This window comes from Lytechinus pictus, chromosome 6 (assembly GCF_037042905.1).
Source record: "Lytechinus pictus isolate F3 Inbred chromosome 6, Lp3.0, whole genome shotgun sequence".
Lineage (NCBI taxonomy): Eukaryota > Metazoa > Echinodermata > Echinoidea > Temnopleuroida > Toxopneustidae > Lytechinus > Lytechinus pictus.
In genome coordinates this window covers 25923278-25948794 of record NC_087250.1, presented here as the reverse complement: position 1 = coordinate 25948794, position 25517 = coordinate 25923278, and the positions used below count along the sequence as shown (strand labels likewise).

Sequence of the window (25517 nt, the reverse complement as noted above, 5' to 3'; positions counted from 1 at the left end):
GAGATAAAAAAGCGGAAATGCAATTAATTGAAATTCGGAATTAATTGAAAGAAACGTGACTGATTTTAGTACCTAAATTTTGTTAGCAATCGATTGCGGGTTTCTTGCAATATACCCCATAAGTTTACAACTGCTTTTACTTGATGCACTAACACCACACTGCAAAAACTCCGGTGTTGATTTAACACCGGCCCGGAATCTATGTCCACACCAGGGAAGTATTGAAACAACACCATTTTTCAATCAAACCGATGCTGTTTTGATACTAATTGGTGTTATATAAACACATATCTGGTGATACCAAAACCGGTGTTGTTTAACACTTCTCTGGTGCGGACATATATAGATTCCGGGGCTGGTTTTATTAAATGAACACCGGGGTTTTTAGTGCACCTGCATGCATGTAATGATATCAAGTCTGAGTTGGTTGGTATTTCATAAACCTGTTTGTACCTTACGACAGATTCGACACACGCCTGGCCCCGTCTTACAAAGAGTTACGATGGACCCAATCAGCCTCAACTCCATGGAAATCCATCAATGTCATGTTTTCTTCAGGAAATTTGAAAGGTGTCCTTTGTAAACACACTGCATTTCCAATAAAAGAATGCAGTTTAGATTTTGACATTCCTGGCTGTCCATAGATGTGTCTAATCAGATCAATGGCAACTCTTTGTAAAGTTCCGTTCACAATTGGTGGTGCGACATCTAACAACCGTTGCGATTGTGTGCAATTTCTATTGTGACCAAATGATCTTAAAACGATCGCACGATCAATTGTGAAAGCCCCTTAAGACCTGGTGATCCTTTCTTGTGTTAACGATATATTAATTTGTACATGAATGAGCATCCAAGTACATGTCAACGTCGTGCGTTAAATTGTTTCTATAACACATCGTTCCCGTTGTCGTGCGATCCTTTACGAAAGTCACGAGTGGCCTTCCGTAACTGATCGCAAAAATATGCAAACCATTCAAATTTTGTCTACGATCAATTCGATTGCCACGACTGACCTGATATGATCTTATACGATCTCATGAGATCACTACGATTAAGTACGCCGTTTACATCGTGGCGAATCGTGACAGTTGGAACTAGGACTTAACTTTACGAACAGCTTTATGAAACACCCAAAAAGGATCCGTAACATAATAGCCAGACTCGGTATGTGCCATGCAATGCCCCCCTCCCTCCACAAAATTAGAAAAGTAAATCTTACTTTCTTTTATCTTTCTTTTTCCCCTCCTTTCTTTCTTTCTTTCTTTCTTTCTTTCTTTCTTTCTTTCTTTCTTTCTTTCTTTCTTTCTTTCTTTCTTTCTTTCTTTCTTTCTTTCTTTCTTTCTTTCTTTCTTTCTTTCTTTCTTTCCTTCTTTACTTATTCATTTCTTGATTTCTACTTTAATTATTTTTTCTTTTGTTCTTTTTTTATCCTTTTTTTCATTTTCGTGAAGGAAGATGCTTTCGTTTTTTTTTCCTTTTTTTTTTTCATCTGGATCAGCGTCATCATAATCATCATCGATTGATCAATCGTGGGACTGTTTACCACGCTTGTTTATGCACTATCAATCGCAAAAAAAATAATCCACGAATACTTTACACTTTTTCCTACCAATCGTTAAAAAAGATATGTTCCTTGCTAATACATCACGGACATCAACGGGTGTGTTTCTAATCATAATAATGACGATGGTGGTGATGATGGTGATGATGATGATGATGTTCTTATTGGTGATCGTGATTATAATAATGATGTATGTTCCATGCTAATACATCACGGCCATCAACGGGTAAATGTACAGCTGTATAGCTGGGTTTCCAGATGGTGGTGATAATGGTGATGATGATGGTAGTTGTGATGACGATGATGATGATGAAATGATCATAATGATGGTGATGGTGGTGGTGGTGACATGAGGATGCTGATGAGGAAGAGGATGATGATGATGATACGGGTGATGTTCGCCGGTTGTGTATATTGCTAATGAAAGCAAGGGTGATCTGCTCTCCACTCTGTATCACGACTGACACTCAAGCCAATTGTCGTCATGACCTCTTGTTTGCCCCATGGTATCTTCACAACAGGAGTCGAGTTCCCACCAAGTCCCAGCTGAAAATGGCTATCGGTCTTTTCAATCCAATACGAGTCGAATCTTGATGTGCCGGACCGAAGGGAGAGAGGATCAGACCTTTTGCTTCGGCTCCACACCAGGTCTTTCATCATAGTTATGGTAGCGTATCGAAACGTGGCAAACCCAGTGCATATCCCTGCAGTTTGGGAAAAAAATGTAGGAAATTTTCTATCAGACTGAAAGATTTTAGTAGGTTTTAACTTTAAATGCGAATTTGTTATCATAACAAGTTTAATAAAATGGGCCCCTTTTCTTATGGAAAGCCAACTTGTTCATAAATGCGTGTACTGACGTCACGATTTAATGACGTAGCAAGCAGATCGGTACGTATTGCAGTTAATGACGATTTGAATTCGTGACGTATATAAAAATTCATTACGTTTTGCAGTTAATGACGCCATGATTCCGTTACTATTTTCATAATTATTATCATTATCAAAGTTACGACTTGTATAAGTAAAAACAGTTCTATTACGATAATATGCTTCTGTTATGCTGTATCACTTACCAAAAATGGCATACCATTCACTTTCGAGTTTGATTGATATATATGAGTTACGTCCTCGCATTTTGAATGACAGTCTTGTTTTTCCACCAACGGGGCGGAACGCGTCGTAAAATAACTTGCCTGTTGGACGATGCATGTTCCATCTTACTCGGCAAGCTGGAAAACAACAGAGAGAGAGAGAAACAGGGAATAAAGTCCCTAAATAACCACGAGATATTAATGGCTAATTTTCCCAGAGAACCTTAACACAGATTAATGCAACCAGTCAATCGTTGGATTCTAATACGTAGCATACAATGCTACGTGATTGCACCGATTGGAAATTGTGCACTGCAATGCAGAACGCTTTCAATAACCTTGAAAATGCATTGTCAAAGGCCCTTCATGACAAAGACCAAACAGGAAACCTTTGTCAGAAATTGCTGAATAAAAACAGCAGTTTTGCCCTGTACTCTAAAGAAAATATCCCTTTTTCAATGTTTTGGTAGCTCCGAAACTACTGTTATCGTTCAACAAGGTCAGACAAAGGCCTCTCAGATGTCATTTCCATTTGATTGATATTTTTAATACACTTTGCTGTATTCTCAAATTTGTTCCGCGTTGAGGAAGCGGAAACTCACTTAGACGACGGTAACAACTCGCGGTCTTGCATGTCTTTGCAGGCACGGACATCGCAGCCTGCACGCATTGGCGAGGCAATTAGACGTTCGGCTGCTTATCTTATTTTAGCATCCACCTCTCAGACGCTTTCCACAACACAACAACTCTTTTGACAATGTCCATCAAATCACAATGGACAGATAAGAGGTCATTGTCCTAAGTTGGTGGACCGGGACACTACATCATTGGGACCGGGACCGGACGATAGATTGTAAATTTGTCGTTTATCCAGGACGACAGAGTCCTGGGGAATGTTTCATGAAAGGACTCGCCAGACGTGTTACTCGACAAGTCCTGTTTTATCCGACAGTTGCCATAGTAACAGTGCTTCTTAGCCAATGAACATCAAGGAAAGATGTCAGAACTGACAACTTGTCGGACACAAATGTTGATGAAACACAGGACGACACTGATTTTGTGTCCTAAAAAACCGATGGTTACAATTATATTGTTGTATCATCATCACGTCGTCTTGATATTCAGACGGGACGAAATATTGCAAATTTGTCGTTTATCCAGGACGACGGAGTCCAGGATTGAGTCACCTATTTTCGAAAAAGGCTGCGAAGCGATTGCTAAAAAATGTCCTATTGAGTGGCAAGAACAATATGTTCTTAAAAACCGATGGCTACAATTATATTGTTTTATCATTATCATGAAAAGACGCTTAGCCAACCCTATTCGGCATTATACCTAGACCCTATATATGATTATCCATAGATTTAATCGTTCTTACATTGGCAGTATTGTCCAACATGATTCCCTGCACACAGGCATCGATAAACACCGCCCTCTACGATGCAGGTCCTTCCATTTAGGCATGGGTCTGAATAAAAAAGACAAGCAAGGGGATTCATTATAATACGTATGAAGAATTGTTTATTTCGGCTGAAGATTACTGAATATGCAAGGTGTCTTAAATAAACATAAAATTAATAAAATAAGATAAAACTGAAATAAATTTGTTGGAATTGAAATACAGATTCGATTAATAAAATGCTCCGAAGAAATTCACTATTTTTTAGTTTAATAAAGCCCCAAGAGATATTGATAGGAAGGTGGCATTCTTACTGCAATAATTGTGTGACGTTTGCGGGCAGGTGCAGGCAGGGTTATGATGGAAACAAACGGAGGGTGGTGTATATAACCATAATGTTAACAGAGGTAAAGGAGCCTTTCATAGGGGGTTTGCCCTTGGTTTCTGTGGATACATCAACCGTTTTCTCCAACTTTTATACCCCTTCCACGCCGAATGTATCCTATTCATTCTTTTATATAAATAAATAAAAAAAATTGACAAACCTCTGCACGCTAGCGCCCATAAAAATCGATTCGTTTGACAACCCTGCTGGTAGGCAGAGAGAGTCGGCTTTCACCTTTCCAATAGCATTGACCCCGGATATCCCAAGTTCAATGACGCGCGTTGGCCTTGTATGGGGTGATCGCTTCATGAACCGCGAGGCACTTGACATATCTGCTGGTAGGCAGAGAGAGTCGGCTTTCACCTTTCCAATAGCATTGACCCCGGATATCCCAAGTTCAATGACGCGTGTTGGCCGTGCATGGGGTGATCGCTTCGTGAACCGCAAGGCACTTGACATATCTGCTGGTAGGCAGAGAGAGTCGGCTTTTACCTTTCCAATAGCATTGACCCCGGATATCCCAAGTTCAATGACGCGTATTGGCCGTGCATGGGGTGATCGCTTCGTGATCCGCGAGGCACTTGACATATCTGCTGGTAGGCAGAGAAAGATAACTTTTCACTTTTTTATATAGGAAACTGTATAGAAATCATACTTCTTTTTTTGTGCATCGTATCATATGCTAAAAATACCCGTGCGGTGCAACGTCGCTGCATTGTGTGATAAGGTCGACCGAAAGTCACCAATACGTGGCGATGACGATTACGCAATGGTGGTGCAATACCGATATGGTGCAATAAGGGTAATTCCCTGGGATGACATTTATTCCATTCTAATTTATTTATTTATTTAAAAACAAGGAAGCCCATTCAACAATGTGTTGGTCTCCCATGGGGCCCTGTGACAGTGTACATAGCATAATATAACAGTTATAACAATTCATTTACATAGCAACATCCTAACATAATAGAGGCATAAATAAATTAGTAAGTACATGTGAAGGAAATAATGAAACATACAATTGACAATAAAAGTACAATTATTTAAAAAGCAGATGACGTGAAAGTAATAAGACGTGTATTGTTACAATTACAATTAGCCAAAATCTGTAAAATTAAGAAAGTAAGCTGAAGTTGTGAGTCGAACAGAAGAATCAAAATAGAGGACCGAATGTTAATTACGTAAGTTAATGAGGTACAGCTCTAAAAGAAGAATGCTTATGGGTCATGATTAGCTAATGCTAAATGCTTCTTCAAATGAAATTTAAATGATGCAAGGCTAATTTGAGATCTTATTTCAGTTGGTAGGTTATTATATAGGGAAGGGCCGTCATAGAATAATGCGTTTTTACGGTATTCTGTGCGACATTTAGGGAGTACGAGATCGCCTCTTGCTGATTGTCGGGTGTTAATTTTGTGAAATTCACCAAGTTGGCGAAAAAACTTGCCAAAGTAGTCAGCAGATAAGTTGTGAATGCATTTATACATGAAGACACATCTGAAATACTTGACACGTTGATTAAATGGTAACCAATTTAACTCCGTAAACATATTTTTAGAAGGAGTGTACATGTTGCAATTTAGAATAAGTCTCGCAGCCCGTTTTTTAAGTTTAATGATTTTGTTGGTCTGCGTTTTTGAACGGTTTCCCCCAAATCTCGCAGCAATAGTCCATTTGCGATTGGATTAAACAATTATATAATAATTGTATAGTGTCATTGTATATAAATGGACGGATTCGTTTTACCATTGCCAGACCCGCAAATACTTTTTTGCAAACAGAGTTAACATGATCATTCCACATAAGGTTCTGGTCAATAACTACTCCGAGACATTTTATACTGGAGCAATGCTCTATCTCTGTCCCGTCATATGTTAAAGAGATGCCTTCAACTACAAAATAATTTATTTTTGGTTTACTTCCAATAAGGATTAATTTAGTTTTGTCTACATTTAAACCTAATTTATTATTAACTATCCAATGATGGATGTTATTTAGGTCTTCATGTAATTTTATTTGAATTTCATTAAGGGAAGAACCTGTACAATACAAAGTAGTATAATTGGCGTACATTATAAGACTCCCATTCTTTACCACTTTTACCTTGTCATTGATGTATATAAAAAATAAGAGGGGTCCCAGTATCGACCCTTGAGGTACGCCCTGATTTAAAATAAGTTGATCAGAATTAGATTGTCTAATTACAACATGTTGCTTTCTATTTGATAGGTATGAATTAAACCACGACAATGCAGTAGGGGACAATCCTATAAGCTCTAGTTTATTTAACATTAAAGATGTATCTACCGTGTCGAATGCACGCCTCAGATCTATAAAAAGAGCACCAACTACCAGTCCTTCATCGATGGCTTTTAGCCATGACTCAGTAAGTGCGCCTAGTGCTGAGGTCGTCGAGTAACATGGTCTGAACCCGAACTGTACTTCTGTTAAAACATCATGTGCAATTACAAAGTCATAAAGTTGTTTGTGTACTATTCGTTCGATAATTTTACTGACAGCGGGAAGTATCGATATCGGACGGTAATTGGTCATCGAATTTACATCTCCTTTCTTAAACAAGGGGAGCACCTTTGCCTGTTTCCATTCATCAGGAAAGGTGCCACAATTGAATTATAAATTTATCAATTCAGTGAGGAACGTAATAATTTCATTTCCGGCACTTTTAACTAATTTTACACTTATTTCATTTACCCCGGTTGCTTTAGAAATATCTAAAGTTGAAGTTAATTTTTAACAAAATCACAATCAATTTGGTCAAATTAAAAAACACCCAAGGTAGAAGCACACATATTAAGGTGACTATTGGATAATATTGAAGAACGGTTACCTGGATCAACGTTGGTAACATTTGGTAGCTGTTCTCTTGCATTAAGATTAATAATGTAATCATTAAAGGCACTGGATATGCTAACGTCATCTTGATAAGTTTGACCGTTAATATGTAAGGCACTTGGGAGTGCAACACGTAGTTTAGGGATCAGATGACGTATGCATTTCCACATACTTTTGTAATCATTCGAGTTAGACTTAATCTGTGACTTAAAATATTGACTCTTACTATTTCTCAAAGAAATGTTGACTACATTCCTCAAAGATTTGTAGGAGGTCCAAAGAACATTATATTCATGTTCATTTGAGCTATTCAACTTCTGCTTCATTAGCAAACAAGTTTTATATACCTTATCTCTTTTGTACATTAATTTACGAATATTGGAGTCGATCCTAGGATCGGGATTATTTCTCACCCTAACCTTTTTAACAGGGGCAAGAGAGTGAGCTATTGATATGAAAATAGTCTTCCATTTAGCCCAGTAGTCATCAACATTTTTAGTATCATTGAGAACATCCCATGTGGCTTGAGATAATAGATACTGAAATTCTTCAGAATCAATGTGCTTAAAAAATCTGTAATTCAAAACTTTTTGTTATTTTTACACATGTGCCGTGGAATGTGGTTTTCGAATAACGTACACCATATAGTGATCACTTATCGATGTCAATATGCAACCATGTTCAACGATAGTTGATTTAAGCAAAGCTTTTGACTCACTTGATCATGATTTATTATTACGTAAAATAAGTATCAACATTGGTAGTAAAGATAGTGTCAATAAGAGTTTCGCTTCTATCAGTTACACGGGTAGGTAAATCGATGATCTGCGAAAAGTTATATGATTTCATAAGAAAATCCAATTTGCGAAAATTATTTGAGTATCAGTTGGAATTCGAGTAGTCACAGTTAATGTCACCCAAAACAAATATTTCACTTATTGATGAACGAGGACAAGTCACATAGTCTAGTATTGTCTCAAACCTATCAAAAAATGTTATATTACATGTTGAGGTCTGTAAATACAAAATACAATAATACTCTTTTGGAATGGAAGTTGAATTTGCAAACAGATCATTTCAAGGGAGGAGTCTTCTAAATCATGTCCTCTGAAATAAGTCAAGAATTCTGTAATATATAGCAACGCCTCCGCCTGGACGATTTCGATCTCTGCGTTCGATCCGCATACCTTCTATGAGAAGTTCATTGTCACCGATTGTCTCGTCGCAAAACGTTTCATTTAAGCATAAAAGTTCAACTTGGTTATCAAACAATAAATGACGAAGATTGTCCATTTAATTTACGAGACCACGAATGTTTAGCAGAAGAAATTTCGCTCATTTTGGTAATGGGGGAACTTTACCATCCACTAGAAATAATGTTTTACTGTTACATTTTGGCTTGTTGTTCACATCATCAGCTTTATTTAAAAATTCAATATCTGCATTAAAGGTAAAACATTTGGTTCATTTGTAGTTGCTGGTTGAGTTTTAATTTCATTATCTTCTAGTAAGAGTTCGGGTTTAGTAGTCTCCTCGCTGTGTTTAGGGAATCCATCCAGTCTCGGGGGAAGATTCGATCTCTTGCTTTCCGTTGATGGTTGCTTCGTCGATAATCTGGGGAATATCGATCAGCTAATTTCGCTGAACTCCGTCGTAGGTGGCGAATGATGTTTTTTCGCAAGTTCGATGACACCGGCTCCGTTGAGGTGAACACCGTCCTGTTGAAGGTGAATATCGGGATAGATGGCGCTATTGTCGATCATATTCCATCCTCTCTCATTGGTCAGAAGTTTTAGCCATGCGTTAACCGCGTCGATCTTACTCCACTGAGTATGAGATTCTTGGTTACGATGTATGATGCTAGACAGTGTGATCGCACTAACTTCGGTCTTCGTGAGAATTTCCTCGCAAAGTGATGAGATTTAAGTGAGAATTTGATCCTCATCATCTGAATTTATATTGTTTGTTCCAAGATGTATTATAACTTCCTTAACTGCATCTTTCTTAGTTAGCTGGATGACTTTCTCCGATACATCCTGAATTTTTGCCCCAGGAAATGATTTACAAGACACATTTAATCGCCTAGATAGTTTAGATGGATCAATTTTCTTTAACATAGAGTCCCCTATCAACAAGACATCAATGTTGCGAGAAGAATTCGCCCTTTGTTGATGGGGTGCAGAGCGACTTTTCAACTCATATTGTTGGTTTTGTTTGCTACGATAATCTGCTAACTGGTGATCAAAAGACGTACCACATTGAAAATCGTGTGTTTTAATAGGGTTGTCTCTTAATGTATTGTTCTCTTCAAAAGGATCTTGTGAGAAATCGCAAGTAGGTGATCCTTTCTTATTATCAGAATTCACTGATTTAGCGTTTTGAATGAGGGTATCAACACTCTTTCCAATAGACTCTAATTGCGCCTTTAAGTGAGATAATTCAGATTCAATAGAGATGGTGGAATGTGTGGAATCTGGACGGCCTTGTTGTCTAATAGGTATTACATGACAACTGCCGTTTTCAAGTTCAAGGACATCATGGCTGCCATGATCATGATGATCGATGAGAATAAAATGCCGACATATATGCTTGTTAAGAGATGGGTATATCTTTCAAAGTTCCTCTGTCAAAGCCGTATTCTGGTCAATAATATCATTCTCATTGTGAGTACTTGATGCATATAGGTATTTCACTGCTGTTGAAATACTTCGTTTGGTCAAATGTTTTGGTAGTTTATATTTGAAATCAGATGAAACTGGCTCGCCATTATGAGCATTCGTTTTCAAAGACATAATTCCAAATTCCCGGAATGTGAAGTACTGGTCACAATAAAAGTAGTAAATATGATAATAAAATCAATATGCACGTACCATATAGGATGATCATTGAATAAAAGTTCATTGTCAGTACCAGTAAAAACTGTCCGTACGAATATACGCATGCAGCAAAATGATACCGATGGGACTGTAGCATTAGATCCGACGGGGTATGCTCAGAATCCAGTCTTGAATAACGTCCACTTTGTCCAAATTATGACATCAGAATTGTTCAAATTGTTCTCCTTTCGAGTTTCAATTATTTATCCAACTCCAACAAAATACATACGATATCATACAACATTATAAACGTAAAATTCTAGACGGCATTTTCGAAGCATTTGCGTCCACATTTGCGTCCATATTTGCATGAAGCTACTTGGTGGTTGCGTAGCTATGGCGTAACACCATTTCATGGTGACGTCATGGCTGACCGGAAGTCTGGGTCAGGCCGTCCGGGTCAAATGTCATGTGGTTAAAGGCTGACCTAGCCAAAGGTCGTGGCTGACCCGGGCCCCATGGTCGACCGGGTCAAAGGTCACCTAAATTGGTATGAGCTCTATCAGTGCCCCCCAAAAATAGGTATGACCTCTATACTATAACTACTAAAAGATAAAATAAGTATAAAACATGCAGTGATCATGATAAAACACATATGAAATGCATTAACATTAATGTATTACATATAATACAACCAATAATACACCAAATTACGAGACTTTAAGTTACATTTCGTCATGGCATGCATGTGTTAATTTCCACGTTTTTTGTGAGCAAATGAAATTGGAAATATTCCCAATTCCCTATTTCAAAGACGAATCACTCTTCGGGTTTCCCATGAAACTGGCGGCATCACAGGTCACCACCAAAGGCTACATTACACTTTTACATTATTTAGTACTTTTTTTTAATTGGGAGCTACATGAATTAATTTGTATTTCGTTATCACTCTATCCTTTTTATCCCCATGTATATTATCCAGTAATACACTTTCAAATAATTGATATTATATTTCATAGCAATTTGATTGCTCTATAGTATAAACTTTGCTTTCGTGCCAGCCCTTGCGACCTCGATATAATTAATATTTTGTATCGCGTGGTTGTTGACTCAAAATTGACCTTCACGTGGAGAGTTGATTTTCTTTTAAAATTTTTGCTGGTATTATCGACTGGCTTGATACGGTTAAGTATACAGGACAATTTCTCTTTAAATACGCTCATATTCCATGAATTTGGTACCACTCATCGGTTTATCAGAGAAGTTGCAAGTTGCCGAATTGTTAGGTGAGTAGCTGTTTACTTTTGTAATTTCTGCTCGGCGTCAGATAGGGTTTAAGCTTAATTTTTGATGGACATGATTAATTCTGCAAGCTTACATTACCTTCTAGGAAAGAGGTTATATCCATATGCTCTTTTTCACCGTTGGCAGGGTGGTGCTAGCCACTGTCGTAATGAGCAAAAAGGTTTGAGGGGCGAGGAGTGGAGTAACATTTATTTTTAATAAAGTTGCTAGTGATTGAAGCAAGCGAGCTAAAAATTCGTTATTTTTATTTGAAAAATGAAATTTTGTGATATATCTTCACATAATAGTCAGTGAATTATATTTTCACACTTCTCTCATTCCTTTTCTTCTTTCATTTTCTTTGCGTGTGTGTGTGTTTTTGGGGAGGGGGCAAATGTAAACCAGCCCCCCCCCCCCCATTTGTACACCACTGGTGCTAGCAGTTCCTAAAATGAAACGTAAACCAATTAGCAGCTACTCTGCTAGCATGCTTAGAGACTTCTCATAAAATAAAGATTAAGCGGTACACATGTACATTATAAGCAGAGGTTATTGCTTAGTATTATTACATAATGGATTAAAAATAAATATGTATCTTATATAATATAGTGTTATCCAAAGATGAAATATGATGTTTAAAATAGAGAGTTTGGAAAATACTTTTTTTTTTAAATGAGTCTAAGAGGTTTTTTTTTCTATGGAAACATCAGGGTGTAACGGTTTCTTCTCTCGCTTTGCAATTAGAGGGTCATGTGGGCGAATCCCACCGCGGCCTAGCGTATTTTTTTAGTGGTTTGTGTGGAGGGGGGGGGGTGCAGTTTAAATTGACTTTGGTTAGATTTCTGAATGTACAAACCAATTTAATCCTTATTTTCTAATTTTGAATTCAAAATCTTGTAAACACAGGAGAGAGTACTTTAAAAGAAAGGGTAAATTTGTAAGTAAAACCTTTTTTTTAAGTTGTATTACCATAAATTCAATCCCTACATTATTTCTACACTACACTACAATAATTCAAACATTCAAACAATAAAAACAAAAGAAATAGTGAGTGGAGGACATCATCGACTGTCTCATTTGGATGTCACTGAATTGTACAGATCACTGTTTTGTGACAAAATAAGTGACACTTTAAAATGTCATAACTTTCTTATTTTACATCAAATTTTGATGAAATTTTCAGTGTTATTCTAGTTGGATTTTTCTCTATTTATTCAAATCAACATTTTTTTGGGTGGACTTGACCTTTAAAATAAAAGAAGTTCCTGCAGCAGAGTCTCGAGAACACCCGTAATCTTACCAGATTGCGTAATCCTAAAGGAAATTGGTATTTGGTGTATGGAGTCTTACACATTTCCTTAAATAAAACAGCCCTTTCGCCTTTTTAAACATACCTGTTCTGTTAAATTGTAGAAAAATTCATGTTTTATGAATTTACAGAATGATTCTGTTATTGCTTTTTGCAAAATCTTCTGGGTTTTTTATGTAAAATCAGGTTTTTTTTTTTACAGTGTAGGGCGATAATGATTTGTTTCGTAAATATTTGTTATAAATGTATGAAAATGATTTGTATCAATATTTATGTCATTTCTGCTGATTATAAATCTAAATCTGAAATAAGGACGTATTACACATTCGGGGTCCTTGGTATGACGCTAAACTGCATCACGGAATTCAACAGACCCGGTTGATAGCACTCCGACGAAAGGCCCCGACCAGGGTAAAGATTTTGGGCAGCAATAGAGTGCATTGTTCTTGTGGGTGTTGGTGGTACAACTGTCTGTTCAGTCACAGAACGTAGATTTTTGTTTACAAGTCCACACAGTGGTATGCACAATGCATTAAGCGTTCTCATTTATGTATGATAAAAGAGCAATGTGGATAAAATGGCTTTAAGGCCCCCTCACACCATGCACACCTAACCGAATTGCCTGAAATATGCATTGCGATGCTCGGCGAAAGACATTAAAAAAAAAAACTTTTACAATGGTAACTGATAGTAAATCATATTTACCCCTCGTGTTTGGGTTCGTACATCTTCTGAACTTACAGGTGCGATTATTGAAATTCGCAAGGAAATTTTGAACATGTTTAAAATTTCTCGACGAATTGAACAATCGTTGGTCAACTGTTTGAATTCGCATCTCTTATTTAGTCTGCGGTAATCGTTTGTTTATCGTTCGTGTGTCATTGTCCCGCATAGTACCTCATCGCGCTTTTGCCAAATTGGACCGATCTCGAAAGAACCCAAACGAAGCAACACGATGACAAAAATTTACAAGAACGCCCGATCTATTCCCTCGTCTTCGTTTCTAATCGCACGCCATCTCAAACCATTGTTCACTGTTCGTTCGTCTTATTTGGTTATATCAACCCTTCGTTTGCCTTCGGCTGCAGTTCCCGACCTTTCGTTGGAGAACGCAAACGCTTATTTGCGACGGTAGTTGATTTTGGAAGAGACTTTTGGGCCCGTCGTCATGGTCGTAAAACTCTGTCTTGCGATGCAAATTGTGTGACATGATATTTTTTTTTTCCTTTCGCATCTGAAACGGAAACATTCAATCTGCGTTTCGTGTGCAAAATTATGGTTGCTACTATGGTAACAGCGATATATCCGATTAAGGACGGCTTTACAAAGCCACATTTGGTTCCTCCCAGAGCTCGAAAGGCCGCCCGGGGGGGCCCACTTCCATTGAAGAGTGGATACCAGGCGCGACCACGCGTAAAAAGGGAAAGAGTGGGCAAGTACGTTACGTATAGGCCTATGTAACGTTATAAGGGTGTCAAAACGATGTTTAAAGTACTGAAAAGGAGGATATGTTTTTAATACTTGTAGGGTTTCACAAGCTAAATACTTGTTAAGAGATGCATTTTCATAATCTGGAAAAGCCTTGCTGTCCTTGTTTAGGGTGCTTTTCGAAACCGCATGGTCGTGCCTGGTATCCACTCATCAATGGAAGTGGTCCCCCCGGAAATTCGAATCTAATCCCCCATTTCTGGGGAAAGTAAAGCATAATGCCCATTACATTGTGTACTAGAGGCATATCGTTTGTGTACGTGTTCAGACCAAGGTAACTCCTTGTTCAGACGTATACATGCTGTGTACATAATCAACGCATGCGAAATGGTTTCTGCTGGAGAGGTGATTTGACCCATGGAATCAATTGCCAGAGATCCACTAATAATCCACATTAAATGCAATATCGATTCGATGGTCTGTAATGATCTATATCTATTTAAAAAAAAATTATAAATGGCCTCCAAAAACCCTAACACTATTATGTACAATGTGGATGGGGACAAAAAAATCACAAGAGTGAACACTAAAATACATTTTGTTAAGATAAACGAGTGGAATAATGACTAAAAACATATTGTTAACAAAATGTATTATTTAATGTATGCCATGTATGTGATAAATCCTTTATTTTGATATTTAAAATGGCCGCCAAAGGCCCTAATTATGTACAATGTTAGAGAGGACAATAACAATCACAAGGTGAGCGCTAAAATGCATGTTTTTGTTGTAAATTAACGGAATACTGCATAATATAATTTTCTACGAAATATATTATTCGGTTTCATGTTTCTGTTAAATATTGAATTTTGACTTTCAAAATGGCCGCCAAAGACATGACTGTATTTTGTACAATCGATCTTGGAAACCAATTTTCACAGGAGTCAGCACCATAAAATGCATGTAATTGTAATATAAGAGTAAAATATTGTCTGAAAACACAATTTCTAACAAGATATATCATTTATTCTGCCAGGTAGGTAGTAAATAATGTATTTTGAAAGTGAAAATGGCCGCTACAGGCCCTAACGGTAGGCATATTATGTACAATGTGAATGGGAACATATAATTTTAACAGAATTTGGCTTTGCTTGACTAAATGGTGTTGCATGCATGAGTGAAATATTGTCTAAAAATATGATTTCTAACGAAATAGATAATTTCTTATTTTATTTAGGTGACAAACGCTATATTTTAACATTCAAAATGGCTGCAATATGCTTTTTTGTGGAAATTATCTTTCTCAATTCAAATTTTACATATTACGATAGGGGACTATGGCGGCCATTTTCTATTTCAAAATGCAGCATTCATCACCTTTATGGTACAAGCTATGATATATTTCGTTAGAAATAATTGGGTTTAGACAATACACTAACATCAAAATTAAACACTTTTTATAGCAAAAATCTTTGTCAAAATTATCTGTCCCCAGTTACAATGTACATAATGCCTTGGGGTCCTAAATAGCAGCCATTTTGAATGTCAAAGTAAGGCATTTATCACCTTCTTGACCAATATGTGATGTATTTAGTTAGAAGTAATGTTCAAGACAATTACCTAAACATCACAATAGTTACGTGCGGTTTTTGGTTCTCATTCAGGTGAAAATTAGTTTCTTTATACACATTTTACATCATTTAGTTAGGGCTTGTAGCGGCCATATTGAAAGTCAAAACACAGTAGTATGTATTAACTACGTGGAAGAGGAAATGCTATATATTTCATAAAAATCACGTTTTCAAACAATATTTTCCTCATACAACAGAATTATATGGATTTCATAATCAGGCAAATCCTAATTCTTACAAAATTATTTGTCCCCATTTCCATTGTAGATAATGCTCTAAGGGTCCATAGGGGCCATTTTGAATTTCATAATACAGCATTTATCTTTTGCATGAAAAATGAAATGATATATTTCACTAGAAAACATGTTTTCAGATAATATTTCACTCGTAGATTATAATTACATTTATTTTATTGTTCTTACTCTTGTGAAAATTGGTTTCTTCATTCACTTTGCTCATAATACAGAAAGGGCCTATGGCAGCCATTTTGAATGTCAAGATACAGCATTATTCCCGAAATGGCAAGGGAAGTGATATGTCTCGTTAGAAGTCATGTTGTCAGACATTGTTACACTAATATTTCGCAATTATTGGCGTTTTATATTTAAGCAAATTCAATTGTTGAGAAAATTATTTGTCCCCTGTTATATATTGTACACAGTATAAGGGGTCTATGGCAGCCATTTTGAATATCATAATACAACATTTATCACATTAAATAGAATACAGATGACATAGTTTTGTTAATAATGATGTTTTCAGACTCGTAGGTCAGAATCACATGCAATAAATAGTGCTCTTGTTTTAAAATTATTTTTCCCCATTCATATCCTACATAATAAACTATACAGGGGCTTATGATGGCCATTTTGAATATCAATAAAATAAACATTTTGTCAAATATCGTTTTTACAACGAGTATTTCACTTCTGCACAACAACTATATGCTTTTATAGTTAATGTGTGGGCAATTTTATGATTTTCATGGGTAATTTGCATATTTGGCGGCCATATTGGATTTTGCCAATTTGCGGAAAATGCTCAAGGTTACAAGAGTGGCATCATTCAGATTCGGAATCAGCACCCTCGAATTGACAAGAAACCATCAAAAAACATTGTATTTCTAATAAAACAAGGTTCAACCCCTTTTCTATGGGGCCTATCCTGGACTATTTGACGGAAATTTTTATTTTGAATTCGTTGAATTCGCGTGCAATTCGTGTATTTTCCCATTTGTCACCCTTCGTCCGCCTACATTCGATCAGGTGTGAGGGGGCTTTTAAGAGGGCATAATCTAGAGTGCTACAGACATGCTGGTGTCTTTTGTAATACCATGTAATACTATATACAAGAATGGATGGCAGATGACATTTTGGAATAAATGGAAATGCAGAGAAAGGCAAAAATCGACGACGGTAGATATAAAGAACTTGATAGATATATCATAAATACATTCATGTTGAAAGGAAAAAAAAAAACATTACACCAAACAATGTGAGAAACCGGAAAGTCTGGAATAGAAAAATCATCAGCTTATGCGTAATAAGATAAGAGAGCTCACCGGACGTAGTAAGAGTGCAAATCATTCACGTTATATTGACAAAGGTGGTAATATTATCATGGGGAAAAAAAGAAATACATCAACGGAAAGGAAAAAGAAAGAAAGGAAAATATAAAATGTGACGTCGACAGTGGTCGCGATGCAGATAGTAAAAAAAGTTAATGGAATTGAAAATATGGGAAAGAAATCCGGAGCATAAATGAAATAATAAAAAAAATAGTCATTAGGGTGTTAGCGTTGGCTGGATATACAGAATTCTCCTTTAAAACTATATATCATTTAAAAAACAATCAAAACTTACTTTAAATCGTCAAGTAAAGGTTGATTACTGAATAGTGCATAAAATGCATTATGTTTGATGTTTTATTGACCTTGTATTTTCTGTAATATTTTGCGCTGTCAACATTTGAGAAAATGAGATTCATTTAGTTTTTGACGACATGCAATCAAAGTAACAATAAATAGTTGGTCAAAAATAAATCAACATCATGTCACTGTGTCACCATTATTTTTATTAATATTTGTTTGGATGCGGAGGTTTGCATGCATATATAGGGACCGCATAGCATTAAATCTGTATCATATAGCTCTCTAATGCCCTTTTGTCTTTGTTTATGTATCATATTCCTAACATTCAGTTCAAACGTACATGAAGACAAAGGCAACGACTAGAAATGTTTTGCTCCTTTTAGATAAGTATACCAAATTAAGAGGCTTTGAGTTATACTTCGTCATGTGTTCATTAAATTTCCATTTTTTGTGAGCAAATGAAATTGGAAATATTCCCGAAACTCTATTTCAAGACGAATCACTCTTCGGTTTTCCCATAAAACTGGCGGCATCACATGTCGCCGCCAATGGCTACATAACACTTGTATATTTTTGTTTACTTCTTTTATAATCTGGGAGCAGCACGAATTGATTTACAGTTCGTTATCACTCTATCATTTACATCACCGTGGACATTACGCAGTAGGCCTAATACATTTTCAATTGATACTAGGCCTATATTTGAGAGCAATGTGATTGCTCAATACACTCTAAGAAATATTGGGTAAAAATGCTCCATGAGGTTAATTATGTGTCGAACCAATATTTGGCATTTCTTTTGGGCATTTTTATTTATCCAGTGTGATGAAAATTTTGCCCATTCTAAAGTAATTGCTGCCTATTGTTTCAACCTTTCTGGACAATAGGCTTCCCGCATTGTGTAAAATACTTCCCAAAATTAGTTGGACACATAATTACTCTCGTGGTGGTAAAAAATTTACCCAATATTTTTTACAGTGTAGTACAGTGGCGGACCGTGCCCCGAAGGAGACAAATGATTGGAGGGGCACTGTATTCTTTGTCTCATCCGGCATGTCCGGGTCATGGTCCGCCACTGGTGTAGTATTATCTTTGCTTTGTGCCAGCCCTCGCGACCTCGAAATAATTAATATTGTATCGCGTGATTGTTGACTGAAACTAGACCTTAATGTGAAGAGTTTTTTTCTTCTAAAAATTTCTGCCGGTATTAATTAACTGGCTCGATAATGTCAGGTATACTGACTCTCATTTTCCGTGAGTTCGGTACCAATCGAACCGCTGTCTTTTACTGCAAGTTGCCGATTTTTTAGGTGAACATTGGTGTATTTTTGTAGTTTTGGCCAAAGTCTTTCTGCTCGGCGTCAGAAAGGGTTTAAAGAAAAAATGTCAGTTTTGGTAAGAATGTAAAAAAATTAGTTCGACCAGAATCCAATGAAATTACCACAAAAGTTATGTATAAAGAAAAAAAATTATATGTGCCTAATAGCTCTCGAAGAAAATGTGTAATTGCTGATAAATAAGAAAAATAAGCACATAATTCCATCAAATGTCGGGTAGTGTCGGGAGCGTAGTGGCCTAGTGGATTAGTCTTCTGACTTTGAAACAGAGGGTCGTAGGTTCGAATCCCAGCCATGGCGTAATTCCCTTCAGCAAGAAATTTATCCACATTGTGCTACACCCAACCCGGGTGAGGTAAATGGGTACCCGGTATAGGAGGAAATTCCTTGAATGCTTGAGCGCCTAGGTAGCCCAGCTAAAGCCGGGGTAATAATATTCAAGTCCTTTAGGAGAGCCTACTTTGGAGACGTTATTCATAATGTATTATGCGCTATACAAGAACTGACTATTGTTATTTTTGTCGAAGCATTGATAATACACTGTCCAAAATATGATTTTCTCGTGTTGGTGATCATCAGAATTATCGTTCTTGAGCTAAGATTTCATGATTTTACAAAGATAAGTTTACATAACCGTACCAGATCTTGCTGTTATATAATATTTTGGCAATTAACCTTGATTTAAAAGACTCATGAAATAATTGTTTGCTGCAACTACTACCCTGTATCTTTAGTTGAGAGTTAGGGGAGAGCGGGGCGAGCCCACCACTCCCCCCCCCCCCCTCCACGCTCTTCTAGAATCGTAATTTCTTTAGCAGGAAGGTCGTGCTTTAGGATGTATAAAGGTCAAGTAACATTTACCTTATTCCTTATTTGCGGAGAGGACATGCATAGCCCATGGAGCTATTTTAATAGCTCCATGCATAGCCTATGGTTTTGGCAAAAATGGGCCGTCAAGAAAATGTTCACTGCAGGGCGAACCTGCTCCACCCTGGGGCAAGTTCGCCGATTAGGCGGGGCAAGTTCGCCCATAGGGAAAAACAGTGATATATGAAACAAAATGAAGTGTTCAAACACGCCAAACATTTTTTTTTTTATATTGGAACAACAACGACTTCTCGTTCGATAATCTATGAAAGTTATCATGATATAGCACATATTTTTATTAACCTACTTTTGCTTGTGTGTACAGGCCAGTTCTTAGGACGGTCAAAAGGAGTGTTATGGACTTCCGGTTGTCAGGGAAATTTTACCATGTATTATTAACATATTATAAATATTTTTTCATGTTTGCTTCCTTTGTTACTATTTTCTTGTCTACCGGTCGCTCTCTTTCTGTCTCTCCGTCCAGGGGCGGATCCAGGATTTTCCAAAGGGGGGGGGGGCAAATTTTTTGGAGGAAAATTTTGACAAGCCAAAAAAAAAAAAGGCTTCAACCGGAACTTAAGGATAATTTGTAAACTGGAAAAAATTGACAAGCAAAAAAAAAAGGGTCTTCAATTTCAAAGGGGGTGGGGGCACACCTCGGTCTTTCTTCTCAAGGGGGGGGGGGGGGGGCACGTGCCCCCTGTGCCCCCCTGGATCCGCACCTGCCTCCGTCTGCCATGTAAACACATTGCATGTATTCATATTTACAGCTGCAGGTTCCCTTGCGACGGAACAATCTACTCTGTTGTTCATGTTATACGTCAAAACATGCTCTTCTTCCCCCACGATAGACGGGTCTTCTGTGTTTTTCTTCTCTTTGAATTGTCAGGTAACCTGTGTGTCCCAGTTCTTTGTTCCACATTTGTTTCGTCCTTGTGCAGTTATGTTACTTTCTCCAAGCTTATATTTCATTCCCAGCTGTTAATTTATAATTGCGTATTTATTTTTAAGGGCATATTCACAACAAGCTCTTGCTTTACTTTAGTTTAGATCCACCAACTTTAAATGTAACGCTCAAGATTGTATTTGTTTATATTTACTTTTCTAATCATTGATACTGTTTTCAATTGAGTTATGCTTTGTATTTTGATTGGTTTGTGGAAAACAAAATATACCGATATACTTGCATGTCATGTCATGTTTGTATTAATATTTTTGTAGGCGTATGGGTCTATATGTAAATAAAAGTGGGGCGGACCTGCCCCGTCGCAAAAGGAGCAAACCAGCCCACCCCCCCCCCCCCCCCCGTGCAGCCATTTTCTTTTCTCTTGTTTGTCGCAAAATGTGCAACATATTTCAAATATATCAATTGCATATCTAAGTAAGCAAATATCACACCTTTCTTACAAAAAATATTTTAACTGCATTCATGAGTGTCTATACTGAAAAACAAGACATTTGAAGAAAAAAAAATATTTGTTTACAAAATGGCCTCGAAATGGACGAGTAGACGTAATTTTCTGGAATTCCGAGCAGATGACCTCTCGCCAAGGTATGTTGCTACCTTTGGGCAGATTAACATTACCTCATCAACAAATTCTACATCCAGTCACAGCAAAGTGGAAAAAGGGGGCGGGTTAGTCTCCTACACCAAACCCGAATTCTCCCGAATAAAGTGGGACCGATTCCTTCCGAATACAAATAACAAATCATTTACTAGGGTCTTTCGAATATTCCAATAACATATCGTCGCCTGAGAATGCATAGTGACGTTAACTGATTTCACGCACGCAAAAACGATTTCGACAAAATCGCATTTAGAGTTTGTGAGCAATGTTTGAAGACAAATTTCCCAATGTTATCGTTGATTAGTTCCTCTATTTTTCACACAAGAAAACTAAAAGATGTCTTTAAATTCATTTTAAGAAATTACGAGAACATATAAGCAATTCCAGATAATACAGTCGACTGAAAAGTTAGCGCCCTTATGCTTCTTGAATCTCTGTGGATCGTTGGGCGCACGTAGGGGCGTAAACTACTTAGAGCCCTTATGCTTTTCAGTGATTATTCGCTTCATGATAAATTTTAGGGCGGAAACCCGTACAGCGCATGCGCATTTTGAATCGAGTGGTGTAAACCACATGATTATGATTGTTCTCCCTTTTTATTTTTTAATGCCTTTTCACATGTCATTAGTATTTTTCTGCTTTCTTTCTAATCTTCATCTCCCTCTTTTTATCTTTCTTTCTGAATTTCTTGCTTTTATTCTTAACGTGTTCGTCTTCTTTTCTTCCCATTAGTGGTAAACTTTTTTCTCCTTGTATTCTGAGTTTTGTGATTTCTCCCTATTCCATTTTATATTATTTCCCTCTCAACTTTTTTTTGTTCATTCTCTGATTTATAACCTTATTTTCTATTTGTATTTATTCCTTCCTAGGTTTCAAGCATGTCTTCCAGAGCTATTGTCTTCGTTTGTATCCTGGTAGCTTTCGTTTCGATCACGAGTGCTCGTGTGATCGATACAAATGGCGATCAAGAGGCTATCGATAAAACTGCAATGGACTTGGTGAACGACGATTTGACAGCTCACATTCCCAGAGGTAAGCCATATTTGCATGCCACAGTTTTTCCCCCCAATTTCGTGTTTGTTTTACAACCACCCCCCCCCCCCCCCCTCTCACTGACCTAAAGATTAAGGGGCTTGGAACAATAGACCCCAAACAATTTTGACGACCATGGAAACAAAAAGAATGATGAAATATGATATTAGTACTTCTCAATATTATTTCAATATCCATGATACGAATAAAACTCCGAATAAATAGGAGAGTTTAAATTTGCAATTATTGACTTTTTATTTCAGATCATCTGTAGGAACATTTACTGAAGATGATCTGAAAGAAAAGTTCGATATTGTGAACTCATGAAACATGGACAATTTTATACTCTTAACATGCCTAAAAAGGTTGGACAAAAATGGCCCAATTTTTAACCATCATTGGGCAACATACTGTCCTCACAACTATTATTTAAAATCTGTCCAAATGGGGTGATATAAACTAATAATTGGGTAATAAATTTGCTCGATTGGATAATAATTGCCCAAAATATATATCGCCCTCCCACTTTCACATTGGACACGTTTATTTTGGCACCCATTCGTCTGCAACAAAATCATGAAACCAGATTTCTTTTGTTGCCTTGTATAATAAATATTTCTGTTCTTGTATCATTGCATCTTTTTATGAAAATGTTTACCTTAGGTTACGTGTTTTCATTGTTTACTGTTTCACTTACAGCTGTGAAACGCAGTGCTGGATACATGATAGGCAGTCCTTGCTGCACCTCGTGTAATACTGGGTGCTATTGCTGCTACGCCTGAAGAACCTCTGGCAAATAGACATCATCGTGGAATTAAATCACTTTTTTATATCTTTTTTAATCAAATTTTCTAGTAAAATCACGAAGGGTATGGGAAAGGTCAACAATTAAATATTTAGAGGAGAGTGAAATGAATGTATGCATTATATATATATATATATATATATATATATATATATATATATATATATACATTACCATGATATTACTGAGACGCTGTTCTCCCTTGAATGTAAAGTTTCACTGTTGTACATGTTTTTATGGAGTTTACAGTCAATAATAACAATAATAATAATAATGATTAATTAAATGCATAACAGATAAAACCCTTCTCTCTGTGTATCAAAATAGTATGAAACAAAGTAATTGTAAGAAATGCAAACTAGCTAATGGATAGAAATTACTAATACACCATAAGACAGAATATTCAAATCAAAGTTAATCATAATACATTTGTCAAGAACCTGTAAATATTTATTAACCATACCAAAAATCGGAGTCTCAATTACATTCAATTAATTATTTTCTTTTTTGTTTAATGGCATTAATAAGACATTGAGTTACCTTTCCCAGGTTCCACTTGTATCCCGTGTCTGTTTCTTATTATAAAAATGAAGCCAAGAAAAGAAAAATATCGCCCGAAAATCTTCGTTTGACGCTTCAAATAATGAAACATAGGGTGACCGGAAACACCATCTTCATTTCATCCATTACACTAGCACGTGTTATATATATATATATTAACCTCCCCCTTTGGATTTATCAAATAATTTTTTTCCAATCAATTATATCTTTAACGTGTCTGCAAGAATTTGTTTTGTTTTGTTTCCTCCTTATTGGGTGTGTGTGTTTATACTTTCCTCCGACCGAGATACTCCTGGTAATTTCAACAGGTATTCGATGATATTAGCTGAATAATAGCCTACAATAATTTATGTTTGGAAATGCGTACTCGTTAAGTCATTAAACTGTAAGTAAATAATATCATTAAACCCGAATCATTTTGTCTCTTCTTAAAAAAAAAAAAAAAAAAAAACTGTACATGAAAGAAATATCGCGATACGGATATTAGCAATATGCATAAAAATGTGGCATTCCATCACACCGGTTGGATTTTTTTTCTTGTTTTTATAACGATAAATGCAATTAATAATTAGATTTTAATTCGGATTATTTAAACAGATATAGATTGAAAGATAAATAGACAGATAGATAGACATACATATTTAAACAGATACATATAAGATAGATAATTACATAGATGGATGAATGGATAGATAAATGATAGGTGGATATACTAATAGAAGGTGGATAGACTGACAGACAGATATATTATATACAGTGCGTATCAATAAAACGGGACAGTTTTCAAAAGTTTATCAAAATATTGTTTGGAATCATAATGTCTATATTCTTATGTTAATAGCTGCTCGTAGGTCTCATCTTCCAAATGCCATTAGAAAAACGAGTTTCGTTCATGATTGAGCGAACACGGAACGTTTTTGTTAAGGGCTTGTGCCAAAATCGCAGAAAATTAGAAAATATTGATCATTAGACTTCTTGCCAATCAGCAGACTCCTCTTAACCTTCTCATTACCTTTGTCATAATTTTTTTGAATTATTCTGAAATTTTTTTTTACAAAACTATTGATTATTATTTTATCTAAATATGATATATTTTAATACTGAACATTCCTTCATAAAATTGTTAACCCAGGTAAGGAGATTGGGCTTTGTTAATGGGATGGCTTGTAGTTTATCAAAATCATTTCATTTTGTGCTACAAAGGTTATGGTGCCTTTAAAAAACATGAATCATTTCCTGTTAATTCCTTCCCTGGGTCAGGTAAATCAATGCATGTATATTTGTAAATATATTTTGACAGCATAATTAAAAAATCATGGCAAAGAAAATGAAAATGTTAAGAGGAGGCTGGTGATTAGATAAAAGTGTGATGATCGATATTTTTCTCATTTTCTGCACTTTGGCGCCAACCTTTTTTTTGGAACCCCTGACAAAAACGTTTTGTGTTTGCTCATGCATGAACGAAACTTGTTTTTAATTTGAAAGATAAGACTTAAGAACATCTTCTAACATAAACAAATACACATCATAATTTCACAAAAAAAATGTATAGACTTTTCAAAATTGTCCCGTTTTTATTGATACGCACTGTATAGATAGATAAAGAGATATACACAGATGAATAGGTATTAGATAGATAGACAGATTGTTATTGAAACATAAAGACATTGGATAAATAGATAGATAGATGGATATATAGATAGATAGATAGAAAGAA

General features: G+C 36.3%; 2 protein-coding genes across 3 annotated transcripts; one reads left to right on the top strand and one right to left on the bottom strand.

The window, feature by feature from the left end:
* Positions 1 to 1530: 1530 nt before the first annotated feature.
* Positions 1531 to 10480, bottom strand: LOC135154442 (uncharacterized). Its single transcript, XM_064100588.1, has 4 exons — positions 10163 to 10480; positions 4034 to 4123; positions 2638 to 2793; positions 1531 to 2265 (listed from the first exon to the last, which is right to left on the bottom strand). Exons 1-4 carry the CDS (start codon positions 10263 to 10265, stop codon positions 1979 to 1981), a joined length of 636 nt encoding a protein of 211 aa, XP_063956658.1. The 5' UTR covers positions 10266 to 10480; the 3' UTR covers positions 1531 to 1978.
* An 834-nt stretch (positions 10481 to 11314) lies between these two features.
* On the top strand, positions 11315 to 24207 carry LOC135154441 (uncharacterized). 2 transcript variants are annotated; one of them, XM_064100586.1, is made up of 4 exons: positions 11315 to 11394; positions 20605 to 20723; positions 22272 to 22434; positions 23134 to 24207. In XM_064100586.1, exons 1-4 carry the CDS (start codon positions 11337 to 11339, stop codon positions 23214 to 23216), a joined length of 423 nt encoding a protein of 140 aa, XP_063956656.1. In that variant the 5' UTR covers positions 11315 to 11336; the 3' UTR covers positions 23217 to 24207. The 2 variants fall into 2 exon arrangements, 1 of the variants encoding a protein (XP_063956656.1); XR_010293833.1 differs by lacking the exons at positions 11315 to 11394; positions 20605 to 20723 and adding an exon at positions 17308 to 17329.
* Positions 24208 to 25517: the final 1310 nt, after the last annotated feature.